Source organism: Ischnura elegans, assembly GCF_921293095.1.
Source record: "Ischnura elegans chromosome 13 unlocalized genomic scaffold, ioIscEleg1.1 SUPER_13_unloc_2, whole genome shotgun sequence".
NCBI classification, from domain to species: Eukaryota; Metazoa; Arthropoda; class Insecta; order Odonata; family Coenagrionidae; genus Ischnura; species Ischnura elegans.
The window spans coordinates 8287111-8305387 of NW_025791658.1; the positions used below are offsets into that span (position 1 = coordinate 8287111).

An 18277-nucleotide genomic window follows, 5' to 3' on the forward strand; every position below is an offset into this window, starting at 1 on the left:
AACTGTCCACACACAAGCCCCAAAAATAATCCTGTTCATTGCCAAATTAGCAAACAACTTCATGTCCAGGCTTGAGGCACCCCAAAACACGCTATTTACAGGCATAAGAGATATTGCAATCCAACAATCCCCATCGCATACAAGCTGCCTCAGGAAATCAATCGTCTATGTTATGTCTTTCTTTCATATAGATTTAGTATTAATCACTAAAAGGTATTTTAAGTGTCTCAATATAAGAAGAAATTACTTTTGTTCAAATTCTAACATTATGTGTATTAAAAAAATTAAAAGAAATTGTTAAAAAATTTAATAATGCTCAAAACAATTAAAAAAAGAAGAAATGACAATAAAAATTGTATCAACACAAAAGCATATAGAGTTCACAACAAAACATATATATACATATATTATCCAAAAAAATAAATAATGATGAAGAGAAAAAATTTATATACTTATTCATCATTAATATTATACCCAAAATGTAAATTAAACAAATATTTCAAAGTAAATTAAGCCTATTAATGTATGCACCTTAATATACGGCCAATGTATCAAATCCAAAAAAATGTTACTGTTAAATTACTCACTTATTACTTACAAGTTTCATATCACTCAAAAAACACTATGCACACAACATAAAACATTGCACATAAAACCAATCGATTGTCATCGGGCTGGTTAGGTAAAGTGGTTCACTGGGAAAGCGGGAACGCGCCCTTGTCGCATGAATTAATGCGCGGATTGCTACTTGTGAAGTGTGTAATGAGAGGAGCTAAGAGGGCCTGTGGGAAAGCAAAAATTATATTTCATTCATCAAACTATTCACTTAATCGTACAAAGTATCACAGAAAACACAGGTGCTATGTCGGTGGTTCATCCATTGATTCCACTTTTGTGGGTTTTTCTGATGTCTTCCCCAACTTTGACTGAACTTCAAGGTGATTCAAACACATTCCTATCATGGGCAGCCAATGATAAGCCCATGATTCCACATCTGCGATCGCTTTCCCTTTCATTGAGTCTGGCTCCCTGTGAACACGAAAATATTAAAATTAGAAATAAATTCGGAAAATAAGAATCTAAATCGAAACTTGGAGACTTTACGTGGTGGAATTACTCCTTATTCTCTTCAGGTCCAACTTACGCACAAGTGCATCTCCATGTTTTTATATTATAGTCATGCAAGACTGAATTATTGTATATTGAACCTGCAACTGCGCTCCTTTGTATCTTTTAGTACAAGATTCTGGCACTACGTGTCCCACGCTCAGAGTAAGGATGGGGGAGAGTGCGCTTTGGCTACTGCGCATGTAGTCAAGATCCCGCACTTACATCCCACACTTCCCGCACTTCTTCCCACAAGAAGAGTAAGGATTCCCGCACTTCTTCCCACGATCACGTGGTAACCATGTTGACCACAGAATCTGCTACTGCGCAGCCTGAAATCGCCCTCTGCCCCAATCCTTACTCTGAGGTCCCACGTGTTTTGTTTTGCGTTCCTAAATCAAGATGGATGTCACAACGGCAAGAAAGATGAGTGTTCGTAGTCAATTGTTTTCAATATTTGTTGAAAATTAAAAAGAAATCTTTTTATAAATATTATTTTAACTGAAAATTAAGAATGATACTAAAGTATATTTTCGGTGAATAATTAATTTGTTTTAATCGTAGTGCATAAAAAATTGTCTCGAAATCGCTAGGTGCACGCATGTGAACCATGCTGTAAAATGTTTATTAATATGTATTTATTTCAAATTTCACTGTGATGTTATCTTTTCCATTCCCTTGATTATGATAGGAGCCTGAAACATAAATTAAACACCGATAATAGACTAATGGTTAAGAAGAGGCTATTAGCAATGAAAATCACTTCGTTACGTCCACAGTGTATACCTCTAAAAAATTCGATATCCCTACAACAACCAGACGACATTGCCAAAGTAAAGATGTGACAACCGCGAAATATCCATGTTAATACAATATACGTCGTTTTGGTATCTGTCAAATACTCAAAGGGCTTCCCACGCAATGTATGTATCAATTAATACATTGTGAATATGCACTCCATTCTTTGATGCGCACATGCGAGGATGGTATGAACATCCTAAGACGATTTTCAAAATATTCGCGGTCCTCAAGTGGTGATGGATTGCGCAGAGAGTGGGGTGAAACTAATTCAAGGTTTTAAGTCAGTCACGTAGAAGGAAGAGAGCTTTCGGACTTTATTACTAGGTGTGAATTTTCATCCTAGCACAATCCCTAGCGTGCGCAAAGGCTCTTTAATTGCCTAATATGATGGATTGTCAAATATTGTCATTGCAATTAAATTCCTTCTAAGGTAATCACATTTCTTCAGAGGCTAGATCTTGCCAGTGTGAGCAAAGACTTTGCCGAGGGAGGGGAGGTGGTGGAGGCGAAGTCTATAGTAAGTGGCACGATCCGTACCTTAGTGGCGCTGCGGTTCGGGGTGGTGCCCTGGGGGTGGATTGCATTATCGACGGACAATATCTCGTTAACGCTTAAAGATAGGTCAAAACAAACAGACAATCGTCCCTTAAGGCCTTTACTTTTACGTTTTACATAGGGTTACCTCTTTTTTTTTGCTCCAAGAAACACAATTGAGGGTACATATTATGTTTTATAGTAATCCCCAGACATACAAAAAAATAATTAAGCTCTTCAATTCCATACAGTATATATACTACTCATGGGTACTGTTTGGAATAATAGTATTTTAATACCACGAATATTACAACTAGGATATCTATATAACGTTCTTTTAACAACTAGTCTTGAATGTTACAAATAGGACATCAAGGTAACGTTGTCGAAATATCCATCATGTCATGCAAAGAGCTTTGTGTGTATTCACCTTATTTAGATATCTGGTAAATGAGAATATGTGTAGCATAACACCATTACTCAAAAATTGTTGATGCATTTGCACCAATGATGTCATTTGTGTGCCAAATATGTTTCATAAAAAACCGGAACAATTTATTTCTCCCGATTTTGTTGTGGTGGTGGCACTTAGATAAAATTTAAAAGTTTTCATTTTGCAAAGCAAAACTTTGTTTACGTTTCCAATTCCAACAATTGAGCATCCTGTCTTCTGTTAAGGGCAAAAACCCTCTCCCAAAGGATGGTTTAGTTTTGTGGTGGATGTAATGGATCCTTCCACTATAACCGCTCTAAAATATCTGAGAGCATACGGAGGGTAAAATCAGTAAACATGAAGCATGGCTGGAGATGTGGTGACTGCAGATGCTCAATTGTTTACAATGATGACGATTCACAGGAATCAGCCTTTCCTACGCTGAAAATTTTTAATTAAGTACCTAAAATTGATGTTACCATTGCAGGACTGGAATCAGGAAGCTTTTCTGGTGGCCACAACGCAAATATAAGTCGTCGCTTAGATATTGAGGATCATGTTACGATCGTGTTATTGATGGGATTAAAATTAAGGACTTAAATGTAACAGGTTTAGCAATTTTCTTTATACCGGTTTAAAACATATATCAACATTAGTTCAGAAAATGCTATTGTCGCTGTTGCATTGAAAAAATCTATTTATCGTCCGATTTACAGATGTGGAAATCAACTTCAAAAACAAAGGTATAGAGCCATATGTATAAACAAAGACCCATATGTATATCCACTGTGTAAGTAAAATACTAGAAAAATATGTGCCATATATACTGTTACATTTTTTGGGTAAAAATGGGGTAATATATGAACATCAATACGGTTTTCAAAAGAAGAAACTACAAAAGATGCCTTAGAATATTTTTAAGAGATTATTCTAATTAATTTAGATAGAGGAAAGAATGTTATAATAACTTACATTGATTATTAAAAGGCGTTTGATATGATATATCACACTGTGTTGCATAAAAAATTAAACCATAATGGATCGAGAGGATTATTGTTTGATTGGTTTAAGCATTAATTATTTGATAGAAATATAATAATGAAAGCTCAAAACTTTGTCAGTGACATTATGAGCATAAAAATAGGAGTGACCCAAGGATTAATTCTGGGGCCAATTTTGTATTTGTTTAATTTTAATTTAATTATTAGTAATAGGAGGTTACAGTGTTGATGCTTACGAGCAGTGGAGGTCCTGTATGTCAATGACCGCTGGCACTACAAGCATGTGTCCATTGTATCTCTCCAGAGCAGACGTCGGCCTTATTTCCTTGGAGGCGTAACGCAGAAGTTTGAAGACCTCGCAGTCGCACACGAAAGGGTTGTGTCCCAGGAGTAATTTGACACGGGAAAACTTGCTGTCAATGTCACAGCCTGGGATCACTACTTCGATCTGAGAAAGAGAAAATGACACACTTTTTACTATAAATTCTTTAGGTCTGAAAGTCTCTTTACCGGAGAAAATTGGCGTTTGCCTAAATTATATACTGAAATGCAACTGAAAAATATCAATACCCTTAAAAATTGTAGTATCAGTCACAGTAACACCTTTTATAACCCATACGTAATAATGAAGCATAAATCACTAGGAAAAGGTTTTACGAAAAAGTAAGAATTTTGCTTGCGTGCATTTTCTTCTTTATTTTTTCTTTTTTCCACGATCGATAAGATATTATTACGGAAGCGTTAGAACTTAAAAATGGGTTAGATGATTGTAGTGTTAAAGGATAGTTCAAATTCCCGTGTATGGGATACCACTGCATGAACATGATATGTATCTTTACGTGCGTAGAACAAACTTCGTGTGAATGCATATTGCGGCAAAAAGGTTTGCTTCGAGGGGATTAAATGTTAAGTAAATAATTCTTGTATCTATGTCTTCCCTTTGACGCATCAAAATGTTCGGCTACTTAGCAGGATGTCCAACCATAGTGGTTGTTTGAAGTGACTCCACAAACGCTGATGAGATAACTACTCAAAGGACGCTTCCGATACAGTCAGATGTAGCACTACGGAGTTTGGGAGAACGAACTTACTCTGCGTATATTTCTCTCCATTCAAGTTAATTTTCTCATTTTAGGATGGATTTCATGAAAGAACGTAACTTTGTAAGCGCTTAGCCTAAATGCAAGGAAAGGAACTGTAAGATTTTAGCTCGGAGGTCAGGTTTAAAACCTTTTTATATCGCAGAGAGCACAGGTACTGTGGGGGAAAAAAGCATCCGAACAAAGTTTGAGTCGCCACTATCGCACGGCGGGAAAATGGGTTTCCTTTATAGTGGGTTGTTATTCTTTGGTCGGAGTGGGAAATTCAAACTAGGCCTTCTCCTCCTTTCTTCGTCGTCCAAATACGCGACCGACCACTGAGTCTCCCGCAACCCAGAGCATGACTCGCGATGAACTCCGTGGAATAGAGGCGCATTCGACGGCATCATTTGCGTTTTTTGGAACCGTTTCTTTAAATTTAGCCATTTAATTTTACCCTTGAAAAATGTCAATATAATTTCACAATTATAAATATGCCTTATATAATTTACAATTTTCAATTTTACAAAATTTGTTTTCTAAACAATTTGTAAGAAAAGGATGTAGGTAGGTACTAAATTTCAGAAAATAAAAGTTTTTTGGTTTTGGCTGCTGGCTAGAAAAAAATTAAAATTTTATTTTATCCTATTTATTGAATTATCCCGGGAAATTGTGTGCCATCATTTAAATTTGTATCAATCATGTGTACGTTAATTGAGCAAATATTTTCAATCGCAATGGACGTAATAAAATCTTTTATAGTGATGATATTTTTAGGTAGAGTAATTCATGATGCTTTCTGATACTCAAAATCGTTCCTCGCCATTCCTGCCTTGCGGATTACGTCTAGCGAATACATCAGCCTTAAACTTCCAGACACATCGCACATGCAGCTGTCGTGACACATCGCACATGCAGCTGATGTTAGGGGCCTTGAAGCGGTGCTGGACGACGCGGAAATGGTAGTCAAAATTCACTCCACAGTCAACTGCCCACATAGCTATGCAATATGGTGGTTGAATTTCAACAAATAAATTAGCGCGTAAGAATTCCATAGCCATACAACATCCTATGGACCTATTGATAGCTAGTGCGAAGTTTTAAGATCAGAAAAATGTTTACCGTGTGTGAGCGCAGCATCAAGTCATCCGTCACTGGGACTTGATCCATGGAACCTCTGATTCGAAGAATGATACTTTACCCGCTACACCACCGGAACGATTGGGTTCTAAGGCAGTCTCAATGCCCAATATGTCGGCTGTGTCCAATGATGTCCCGACGAGAGTAGATTCCATTCTAGGTGAATCGAGGGCGAAGCATACTTCGGAGAATATAGCGAAGAATTCGTAGCTGGATCTTTTGCGCCTTGTCATAATGCGACGGGTATGATTACTTCCCGGGTATAAGGGATATATTGCTTTTAAAACTCCCGGTTGTATGAGAGCTTTACAGGGCAAATTTTTTTGAAGACAAGTAGTTCTGAACTGGCCGCTCTCAGACGCCAACGAGCTTTGCGTTATTTTTTTCCGCCACTGTACATACATTGTTCTCTCTGAAAGACATTGCGAGACCTACTAGGTGCCCTTACAATTCAAGCCACCATTCTGCCTCCGCGTCGTCTGTTGACCCACTCGTAGTCTTCCCATCGGCCGTAAAATGGCCGGGCGTTTTGCACCAACTGCACCTTCATACGATGACCACGTCCCACGCCTAGATGTTGCTACGTGCCAATCAGCGTAGAGTATTAAAGCCACGCCTGAACACGGAGACCGGTCCCACGCCTAAAGGTTGCAAGGGATAATGAGTTTTACATAATACACCCTCACCTGAACGTGTCTCCGTATCCGCATCTATTGTTACCCCGAGAGCAAAACCGATACTGGGCGAGGACGGCAAGCGGCCACTCTTAAAATTTTTATTGCTCCCATATTATGGATCGATTGGTTGAATAAACCTTTCATAGTTTCAATCTGGCATAGCGTCTATATCTGTGAGGCTTGTTATGACGTTAATACTCGTGACGTTAATTGTGTCGTCTTAATGACGTAATTACCAATTTATTCTGCTTTTGTCTGAATTTTTATCGAATTTTCAGATTGTGTACCACATTTTCATCGGGAAAGAAGTGCTTAATTAACCTTTATAGTGCCAGCCTTTTTTTACCTGGTATACGCGAAGAATGCCAGGGCTTTTCTGATGAATTTGCACGATTTTACCTAAATTTTTATAAACATTCTAATATGAATGTGTTGAAGCTAATTTTTTTTATTTAAACTTCTAATACTCACGTCATTGATTACAAAGTTCAGTTATGTTGTAATCTCTTCTGTACAACTTGGGAAAAATATTTAATTTTTAAATTAATTTAAATACACCCGGCCGATAGATCGGTCCGTGGCATTCTTCGCGCATACCCCTCAGGCCGATAGATCGGCCGGCTGGCACTCAAAGAAAGGGTCAAAGAAAGGGGATATTCTCAAAATGCTTCTCAAGTGCTGCATTGCAACCTACTTGAATGGGTAGAATGCCATAAAAATAATGAGAACGCTACATGTTACATTACCTTATCGTCTGGGAGTTGCAGAGAAGAGATGGAATTGTGCCTCAGGTCGATCGTCAGGTTATTCGATCCTGGAAATCCATTTCTGATTACGTTATCCAGGAACCTATACTCATGCCGATATTCCTCTTCATAATTCGTCCGAAACAATTCGAGGTCCATGTTGTCCCGAATTCTGGTGAAAAGAAGATCTCCGTGCATAAGTCGCTTGATTTTGTTGTGGCTTAGGTCGACGTAACGAAGCTTTGGCAGATAGTAGTGAAAATCCATTGGTATGAAGGCAATTTGATTGTGGGATAGTATGATGACCTGCAATACAATTAGAGGGATATCATCACAAATGATGCAAAAAGAGATCCTTAAATCGGCCTCTTAATATAAACATTATAAATTTAAATATACCCCACATTTGTGAAATAACATTGAAAAAATCCAAAAAATTTGTACACCTTAAAAAGTCACAATTTACATCGAAAAATTTATGAATCGTGGGCAAAGGAACTCTGAAAACTATTGCTAAATTTTTAAACAATTTACTTTAAATTTTAACAAAAGCTTGAAAATAGTGTGCGTAATTAATAATATGTTTTTTAGTGTTTTTTATCATTTAAATAAATTGTGCAGCTCAAATGCGAAAAATAATTGCTTTTTCTGGGGAAATATTACCTTGCACCAAAAGACAACAGATCCGCCCAATGTGACATTTATGTCACAGCCTGTATATCGGAAAGTACACAACCGATCAACGTAATATTTTCACGTTAACCTGAATCCGCCCAATGTAACAAAAATGTCACACTCTGTATCGCTCCACTGTAATGGCTGTTGCATCGCTCGGGCACGGTATATTGTTGTTTCATATTTTTCTAGAAATAGGAAGCTAAGTGCTTTAATTCAGGATAAGAATTGCCAAGTGAAAGTGAAGACCTATCCTTTAAGCACCCCTGGTACTTTGGTGCCTTTCCTAGACACTAAAAACGGTCGTTCGCTTTGTGTAAGTATTTAAGTTTTTCATTAACTTTCTGCACTACTGCGACAATTTTTGGTAAATATCAACGTAATTATACAAAATTATTGATAAGACAATAATATGTTTGGTATTGGTTTCCATTTCTGTAATATTCTCTGATGAATGGAACTGTGACATAAATGTCACATTGGGCGGATCCCTATGCATGTATCCTCTTAATGTATTGTCACCCACCGCACATTTAAACAGGTTTAGAAAAGTCGCCACTCGCGTCGATTATGGACTTTATCCGAGTGTCACGGGAAAATCGTATAACCAAGGGGTCTAACCGATTATTTACATATAAAATAATGTCATCTATCAAATTCATAACTTTTCCATGCCGTTCCTTGCACTTACAAACTTAACAATGCAAAATTTTGAAAAAAAAAGTTAATCGCATTGCACTCATAACCACACTGCGGTCATTTTCGCAAGCCGAATAAATACGCGACCGAAGTGGCAACAGAGATTACCCGTCTGTAGAATTGAATAGGGCATCCTCTATGGATCCCCCTTTGATATATTTATTTCGCTAAACATCTCCCGTTCGTTGACTCAGAGATGATTGTTGACAACGTGGATTGGAAAGTAATGCTGCGAATACTGAAAGATGTTAGAATTCTATACAATGTCAAGAGAACTATCCAGAGTTTACATAAAAACAAAGTAGCGTTGATTAAATCAGGATCTGGCTGTTGAGAAGAAAGAATAAGGAAAGGGGTGAGACAAGGCTTATCTTCGTCCCCCCTAATTTTCAATTTTTACATCCAGAAAGTCATTGACAAAATAACAGAAATGGCCTCGGGAGTGAATATCAAAGGAGAAAAAATTAGTACGCTGAGATTTTCCGATGACATAGCCGTCAAAGCTAAGACAAAAGCATTTGAATTTCGTCTGGTTAATATATATATATATATATATGAAAATATTCTGTTATAATATATGAGTACGGTGATTGGTAGAAATGAGCTGAAAATAAGCTCATAGAATAACCAATATCATGATACGCAGCAGAAGACAAGAATGCAAGAATAACATTAAAATAGGGAAGCAAACAATGGTAGAGTTGGATGAACACTGTTACTTGTGAAGCAGTATCACTAGTGGCCGGAGAAGCAAGAAAGAAATTATGGACAGAAAATCCAAATGTAAGGGAGCATTCCTACAAAAGAGAGACCTGCTTACAACGGGAAACTTGAATAAACAAATTATAAGGAGCAACATCTGGAGCATGCTCAAGTACGCAAGTGAAGCATGGACAATGACAGCCGCGGAGAATGCAAGGATTGACGCCTTCATAATGCGTTGTTACAGAAGAATGGTGACGATGAAATGGATCGACTGGGTTAGTGATGCGAAAGTACTAAGAAGAGAAGGAGAGAATAGAATCCTGATGAAAACCTTTATAAGGAGATAGAAAAACCTTGTAAGACATATTTTGACTCATGGTGGCCTGATAAAGCCAGCCGTCGACGGAAAGTGTGTAGCAAGAACGGAAAAGGAAGACCTCGAACAAAATATGTGTAACGGTTATGGAAATATGTGAAAAGGAAGGAATACGTGGGAGTGAAGAGATATGCTGATAAGAACGTTGAGTGGAGAGCTGCATCAATCCAATCTTAGGATTTTTTTGCAAGTGGTGATGATTGTGATGAGGTAGTATGATGAGATGCAATCACATATTACGAATCCACAATCCTTTCGCTGACTCTCACTGATTCAACCCGAGGAAAAGGAGCAAGAGGTATTATTTAACAGTATGAACTTAGGCCTTAATAAGAGAATGGTGAAATGCTACGTGAGGTGTTATGTGTTACGTGGATGTGATGGAAGGAATTTGTGAAGAAGATATAGGGAAAGGGTCAACGCTTCTGAACTGTGGATGTGGTGAGGGCTGGAGGAATTTAATTGGGTGTATAAAGTGAGGAATGAGAAGGTGCTGGATATAGAGTTGGGAAGGGAGGAAAAAACTTAATTGAGAATAATACAAATACAAAAGAGGAATTGGATCGGACATATTGTAAGAGAGAAGGGGATTTTGACGAGAGCAGACGAGGGAACAGTGGATGGAGAGACGATAAGAGGTAGATGGAGGCTGAAGAAGGCAGATGCAGTGATGATAGGAAGGAGTTTCAGGAAAAATGAATAGGAAGCCCATGACAGAGTGAGTTGTATATGACTTTGGTATTTGGGACAACTGCCACAGAAAGGCAGAAAACAACTCGTTGATGAATACCTACATTCTTTTGAAACACCCACTTTATCAATTACTTAATATCTAGTAGATATCGTTTCTTTTCTCCCCAAATTTATGTGCCAAACTCGGTTTTTAGACAAAAAGTCATTTGTTCCCCTTGGCTCCCTATTTGCCTTGGGAAAATTGTCCCCGAATTATGATTTACTCCAAAGTTTCTCACCTCCAAATCTGAAAATCTGTGTAGGGGTGAAAAACATCCCCACACGAGCCTTTTGGGATCCATATATTCCCTGCAATCTTCCAGGTCGATGCCGTTGTGGGAGAGGTCCAGGTGCTTCATATCTTCAAGCCAGTCGAAATCAACCGACTTTAAACGGTTACGTGACATGTCAAACGTTTCTAATGTGAGGCCTGTAGCAATTATGTCTCCTCTAAATTCTGTTATATTATTACTGCTGATGTTGAGATGTTTCAAGTTTGGCACATAATAATGCATGTTATGAAACTTTGTTAACTGGTTTGATGATAGGTCGCAAACTTTCAATTTGGCCAAACCCCATTCTGTAAATGGAAAATCCAGTGGTATTTCAATAGTATGAATCAAGTTGTGCGACAGGTTGACCTCCAACAGACGTGGTGTTTGCGATAACATTTCAGGTTTGATCAAAATCAGATGATTTTCAGATAGGTCCAGGTGTGTCAACAACGGAAGCGACAATTCCGGCACATCTTCCAGACTATTTCTGCTAATATCGAGAAAAAACTTGCCACATCCTATATCATGAGCTTTAAATGGCTGAAATATCTTGTCAGGCAAACGGCGGATCCTGTAAAGAAATGTTAAAATTATTTATTTATACATTTACACTCATCAGCTTATTCTAGAAATTGGGGATTGTTGAGCACCACACTGTGATCTCTAGCTGAGTTTAAGTTGAGAATATTTTTTCTGAATCAGGCAATAAACAATGCAATGATTTGACTTAACTTTTTTACGATTTTCTATTCTGAATGCTTGACCAGATTGAAGAAGGCAATGGTAATAAGGTGCGTTGATAGTAATAGTGTCAATATTGAGAAAAACAGGCATTATCTAAAGGCGAAAATGTAAAAGTGACGGAGTTTTCTTTCTTTCAGAGATATTTAATATTTTGACTATTATCTCGGCGTTTAAATAAGGAAAACAGGGAGGGGTTCACACTGCACAAGTATCGCATAAGAAAGTATGGTCGATGCAGTGGTCCACTGGGATTACTCCCAATACGCCGCCGGGTCGGAAGACGACATGCCAGCTAGGCCGACGAAAAGGTAATCGGAGAAGTCGTTAATAAAAATTGTGGTTGACTGTTACGTATATAGCAAGCTGATATCTACAGGTAAGTCATTAGAACGACGTATCGACGTACACCCTTTGAGGTCCATAAAGATTGCAGCCATTAAGTTGCATAATAAAATACTTTTTTAGGCAAAATAACTTCTAATAGTTTATGTGGTACAATCTTGGACGTCAAATAATTTCAATTCTCACCCCAAAAGGTCCATAGAAACATGTGCGTCCCAAGATAAAAATTACTAATTTTGTGAAAAATGAAGCCTAAATTAGATGTTTTCTTTTACCAACTCCATAGGCTAGCTACACGTAATGGATAGGTTGAAAATCCTGTTATAACTGACCATCTTATAGATTTGTTATAAACCATCAAATTTCCTCTTAGAAAACAGCATTTCAAGTGAAAATTGTAAATAATGTGGAAACTACCATACCTTAAGCATACCACAGAAAGGATTTAAAACTAGTAGCCAAATGCCTATTCTACAATAGAATTACAACCGTACACGTTCTCATTTAATTTATAGAAAATTTCAAAAATGAGTGACACATATGTCCCTTGGAACTTAAAATGTAAAAAACGATATCGTTGCCTGAATTACATGATGACTTTCCTTCGGCAAATTGGCCTTATAATACTTTTCGGCCTCGACAGCTCTTTAACCGAAACTATTCGACTCAACTTTACCCGGTAAAACTACGAGATAACAAACCCGTTGTCGCTGATATCTATGTGGCACAATTCAGTGGTATTACTGAAGAAATTCTCGTGTAGTGTCTCAATTAAATTGTGGGACAGGTCCAGTATACGCAGTCCGGTGTTGTTTTCCAACAGTCTCGCCGGAATGTGGGTGAAGAGATTGTTCGAAGCCAGTAGTCGTTCTAAACGTTTGTTCCGGGAAAAAATGTTTTCAGGCAAATGCGAAATATTGTTGCTGGAAATATACAAGATTGTAAGTTCGGCCATCCCAAAGAAGGCATCATCCGGTAGGGACGACAAGGAGTTATGTGTCAGAAGAAGTACCGAGACAAAAGGACTGCCAATCCACGTATTATTTAAGTTTCTAGATTGCTCAAGCGTTGTAGATGAGTTGGATAATGTTTCATCAGAACTCAACACTTTGTTGTAGTTGGGTAATATGCTTTCCGATGCAAGTCCAAAGGTTAAAAGTCTGTTTCTGTTAAGGTTAATCAAAAACAGGGATCGGAGACTGTGCAAACAATCTTTAGGGATGAAACTGATCCTATTATACCCTGCATTTAGATTTTGAAGATTTCGTAGGCTGCATACACTGGTGGGTAATGCTGTGAGTGAATTACTTTCTAATTCGAGGTGAGTCAACTGCTTTGTTTGGAAAAAAATATCGTCATCCAAGCTATCTATCTCGTTTTCACTGAGATAGAGTACTTTTAGATTCCGCATGCTGCTCAGGTAACTACTCCTAAATGATCTGAGCTTGTTTCGCCAAAGCTCTAACGTCTCCATCGATTCCATGTTCGAGAAAAATCTTTCTGGGAAATATTGTATTTCCGTATCTGTGAGTTGTAGGTGTTTGAGGTGTTTCGATATCCAAGAGAGAAGGTCCTCGTCTACCTCCCTCAATTTTGGGCATCTGATAGTGAGTTCCTCCAGTTGTTTTAGACCACTCCAATAATGCATGGAAAAGTGGCGAGTTTTTTCATGCTTGCATTCTATTGTTAATTTTTTCAGAGGAAGTTTTTTCCAGCCAGCGATAAAACCTGTACTCCCACTTTCAAATAGGACTGATAGGACTGATAGGACTGACTTACTAGACGGAGCCGAGCAATTGGCTACCGCAAGAGATGCGCCATTTGGGGACATATCGGAAGGAACTGAGATGTTGGTGGAGAGAATCATGGACAGGTAGTCATAGGGGTCTCCCTCTGTTATTCCCAAGCACTTCATTTCATAGGCTACATAATGTGGGCTTAATTTTAACGAATTTTGGCCTATTACAACCTTGTCTTCGCAGATGAATCTTTCAAATGAACTAATCGTTTTCAATCTGACGCATCTTGGGTCATCTTTACAATGAAATTCCATCGTTTCATCCCTTTCACAATCAATCGCAATTTTTTTGGCAGAACATCCAATGAGGGTTAGCAGGGTGATGACGATATAAACGTATCTCTGTTCCATGGTAGCACTGCCGCTGCAGCGTTTGCGAGCTCCAGATATCATTTGAACCTGTAACAAAATGAATAAAAAAATAAATATAAGTTTTTATTGTACGACATTCATATAAAATAAATTTTTTTGTGGAAACGTTTAAAATATATTTCTTTTTTAATTTTTGTTTTTTTTCCGGGCCCGCCAAGGAGACATTGGCTTGTTTACAGATCGAACATTAATTGCTAAATTCAATATGTCTTCAAATAACAAATTATACAATGTAACAAACACACTTTATGACAAAAAGGTTTATATTCCATTTATTATTTTAAGTAAAGAACCAGTCAGTAACCATTCCTATTTTTGTTTTTATTTCTTCAATGTTTTCAAATCTTTTAATTAACTTTTTTCATTGAAAACAGTTTAAGGTAGGCAACTTAAATACGACAGAAACCCTGATCCTTCTCCAACTCACAGCTGCTCCTGGGAGAAATTAAATTTCAAGGCTTCTCATTTTAAAACGGAATATCTCTATTTAAGAAAAATTATATCGGCAGCTATATATTTCGTCATTAAACTTCACGGCACAAAAGATCACGTTTCTTTTAATGTTTCCGTAAAAAAGCTGAAAATGCATATATATTTTATGTTACTCAGAAGCAATATTCGGATAGAATTAGTGAAGTGTATAGCATCGGAGGATCATTGTTACAGCATTCAAATTCATATTAGCATTATTATTTGTCTCTTTTTTATTTATTATTGACTTTAATCATTCGATCCGCTTGATTTAACTTAAGTGTGATTCTGCTTATTAGCACTAGTAATATTTTTGAATTTCGTATTCATACTATGGATAACAAAAAAGTTATTACCGATTAAAGCGTATCCAAGGAGATTGGTATCAATAAAACTCTCATATGAATCAATCAGATGGAAAGGCCATCGTTGCACAAGTTGACCTTTTTGATTACAGTTTTATCTAGAAAATTTCATTCGTCTAGCTTGATCGGCTGCCAAGTAATTCAAGACTGTGTGCTTCACAAAATATTGGCGACAATGATTTTTCACGTGCAGGATATTTTTCGGAATTTTATGATGAATTAACCAAGATGGTTATTGGTCATTATGGTGGAATGTAACGGTGCGATGCATCCTCAACGGTTTTTTTACTGAAAAGCCAAATTTTCATATGCCAAAGTCTGAAAGCCGAAATTGAATATTCGTCATATCGACAATGGAAAATCGAAAATCGTTTATTCCTCGGAATTCTTTCAACCTATGAGTATTCCCAGATGAAAAAAAATTAAGCAAAAAATTTAGTATCTTGCGATTCAAGGAATTTGTCCTACGATAAGTACAAGTTGGTAAGAAAAGAATTGGAAATATTAAAAAATCATAAAAAATTACCTTTAATCAAAATATCGCAATGAAAACTACAATCAAAAAATCAACATAAAAATCTGGTTATCGTCAGTGGAATTTTATCTTCCTGAGACATTTAAAAATATTCAAAATTAGGAAAAAATTTTAGTCCCATAGGGCAACCCTCTTAGTTCAAGTCGATATATCTCGAAAACTAATCGACCTTTTCGAGTTTTCGGATTTTTTCTCCGAATAATTTTTAGTTCCCTACATGCTTGCCAAATTTCAGCCCACCAGCTTTTATAGAAGTGGTCGGGTATTTTGTATCCGTGAGTGAGTCAGTCAGTCACGCATCTGGCTGTTGGTGGAGAGCGTGCGGGCAGGCGTGCGATGAATGGCGTCGGGCATTTGCGCCGACGATGAGTACTGAGTGTACACGTTTCTGAACAAAACTCTTAAATGAAGGATGTCGATGGCCTTCTCTTTTAACTCCTTCTAACCCTCAAATGGTACCATTGCGAACCTTACATATAAATATCAATAAAATTTTTCACATGACGGTATCCGATGTAAAGAGTCTTACAATAAGATCGAATGTTAGGCTTAGAAGCAGGGTTTTTCCTACAATTTCTGAAGGTATTCCTTGAACCCTCTAATCGCCGTTATTGTCGTCAACTTCTTCTCATCTTGACGACTACCTATTGTTTTGAAATAAAAAGTATTTTTTTATCACTGGGACCATCCGTGAAGATAGGGCAGAGGAGTGCCTGATAGAATATAGTAAAACCATCGGCGCAAAACCGAGAGGAACATGAAAACGAGCATTTGATAAAGCTGTAAGGTTTAGTATTGCTCGATGGAATGATAATTTGGTTGTCACAGTGTACTGCAATACAATTTCTGCGCATCCGTTGGGCTCAGGGTTCAACAGAAAAAAGAAAATACTATTCCAATGCTTAACAATGTAACTAGGTAGTATGGTAAAGGAGGTATGGACCTACCTAATAATGCAAATGCTTATTACTTCACTAGAATTGGAGGAAAAAGGTCCTTGTTTATCAACTTAGTAGATTGCGTATGCAATAACGCCCGAAATTTTACAGGTTATGCAACGGAAGTAAATGTCACTGTTAGACCTCAAGTCGTATTTAGCAGAGACGCATCTTAAAAGTGAAGCGAATGAGTCAGTAGATGAAGTACTCCTATGCAATAAACGTCCAAAAACATAAAAAAGATAGACCATGTAATTCATTCCGGATTCCTAAAAAATGGAAGGACAAATTTTGCCATAGAGTTAAAAAAAGTGACTCAAGACGAAGTTGCCGACGCGACAGTGTGTACGCCAAACAAGGTATGAATGTACAAAATGTTGTGTTCCATTGCACCCTAAATGCTTTCATGTATTTCATAAATTATAATGAATTGTTGTAATTCAATCTGCACTGATAAAATCATAGCCATTTAAAACTTTGAAATATATGATATTCTGCGAAAATATTTGCTTTGATTCATTTCTTTCACACTGTTTTGCATGCTTTTTTTAAAGTGAATTTAGGCTAAATAATACTAAATTTCACTGGAAACATACATTTTAGAATTTTAATTTTCAAATACATTAGATACCGGTTATTTGTGACCTGTGCACTCTGCCCCAATTAGGCGAACTATCCTGTATATCGGCATAAACAAACGTTTTAATGATGGAAAGAAGACAAAAGAATGTTTATAATGCAACATAAGTTTATTAAACTATTGATTTGATTAGTAAATCAGCGAGTTAAGTTGATTTATTATGATTTTTAAGAATTGTAACAATTTAGTGAAAAGTATTTTTCATAGCCTCGGGCGACGCTGAATGAATGTCTTTTACTAAGTCCTATTAAAGAAAAGTCCTACCCTCTTGCGGATAGTATAACAACAAGAGCTTTCAAAATAGGGCAAGAATAGGAACATTTGTGAAAAATAAGAGTAAATCAAATGAGGGAAAAAATAGTATTCCGAAAACAAAAAATTTTAATTTCACCACGATTATAGAGTCTATGTCGCCAAGTCATGGCCCAATAAAGCGGCATGCTGTCCCAATTAAGCGGAGAATACTCTGGGATATTCCTCTCTATTGGGTTCTGTTCTTCAAGATCTGCCCCAATTAAGCGGCTGCCCCTAGTAACCGGTGGACACATTGAACGGAATCTACTAAATGGCAATTTCTCCAATATACTTGGCATAAAAAGGATCAGGATTATACTTGACAGTAAAAACGGCTTATTCCCACGAGACAGTAATGTATTGCAATGCAGGTTTCATATCTGCCAACACATACCGAAGTCGGCCAAAATTGCAAAAACGCAACATTATGTTCTCGATCTGATTTTCACTTAATGTTGAATTCCCGACGAAATATAAGCTGTTACATCTATCAATTGAAATTTAGACGTTTATATGGACAAATAAAAAACTTATTAAAGGGAATATTTATCTTGCATACAAGGTGACTTGATAACTGACACATTCAGAGTATTTTTATAGCATCAAAATACTTATGAAATGCCATTATTATCTCACTAAAAACAGTTTAAATTTATGTGTATTGAAACAAGCGAACTCTATATGAATGAAATTCAATTCAAACAAATTTTTTGCATTTCTCAATAATGTTGCGTTTATCGACTATGGCCGTAAATGGGTTAATATAATATGGTCATGTTTAGTGTGAGAACAAAAGTA

At 37.0% G+C, this 18277-nt stretch overlaps 1 protein-coding gene across 1 annotated transcript; it reads right to left on the minus strand.

The window, feature by feature from the left end:
• Positions 1 to 455: 455 nt before the first annotated feature.
• On the minus strand, positions 456 to 13476 carry LOC124172738 (protein toll-like). The gene is made up of 4 exons (XM_046552209.1): positions 10945 to 13476; positions 7519 to 7824; positions 4113 to 4324; positions 456 to 1029 (listed from the first exon to the last, which is right to left on the minus strand). Exons 1-4 carry the CDS (start codon positions 11374 to 11376, stop codon positions 861 to 863), a joined length of 1119 nt encoding a protein of 372 aa, XP_046408165.1. The 5' UTR covers positions 11377 to 13476; the 3' UTR covers positions 456 to 860.
• Between the last annotated feature and the right edge of the window lie 4801 nt (positions 13477 to 18277).

Bases quoted from the DNA above. Each gene is read 5' to 3' on its own strand.
- LOC124172738 (XM_046552209.1), bottom strand. From the start codon at position 11,376: ATGTTATCGCAAACACCACGTCTGTTGGAGGTCAACCTGTCGCACAAC. The intron at 7,825-10,944 runs GTGAGAAACTTT...ATTGTATTGCAG, and splicing joins ACAGATTTTCAGATTTGGAG to GTCATCATACTATCCCACAA. The intron at 4,325-7,518 runs GTAATGTAACAT...TCTCTTTCTCAG, and splicing joins TGCAACTCCCAGACGATAAG to ATCGAAGTAGTGATCCCAGG.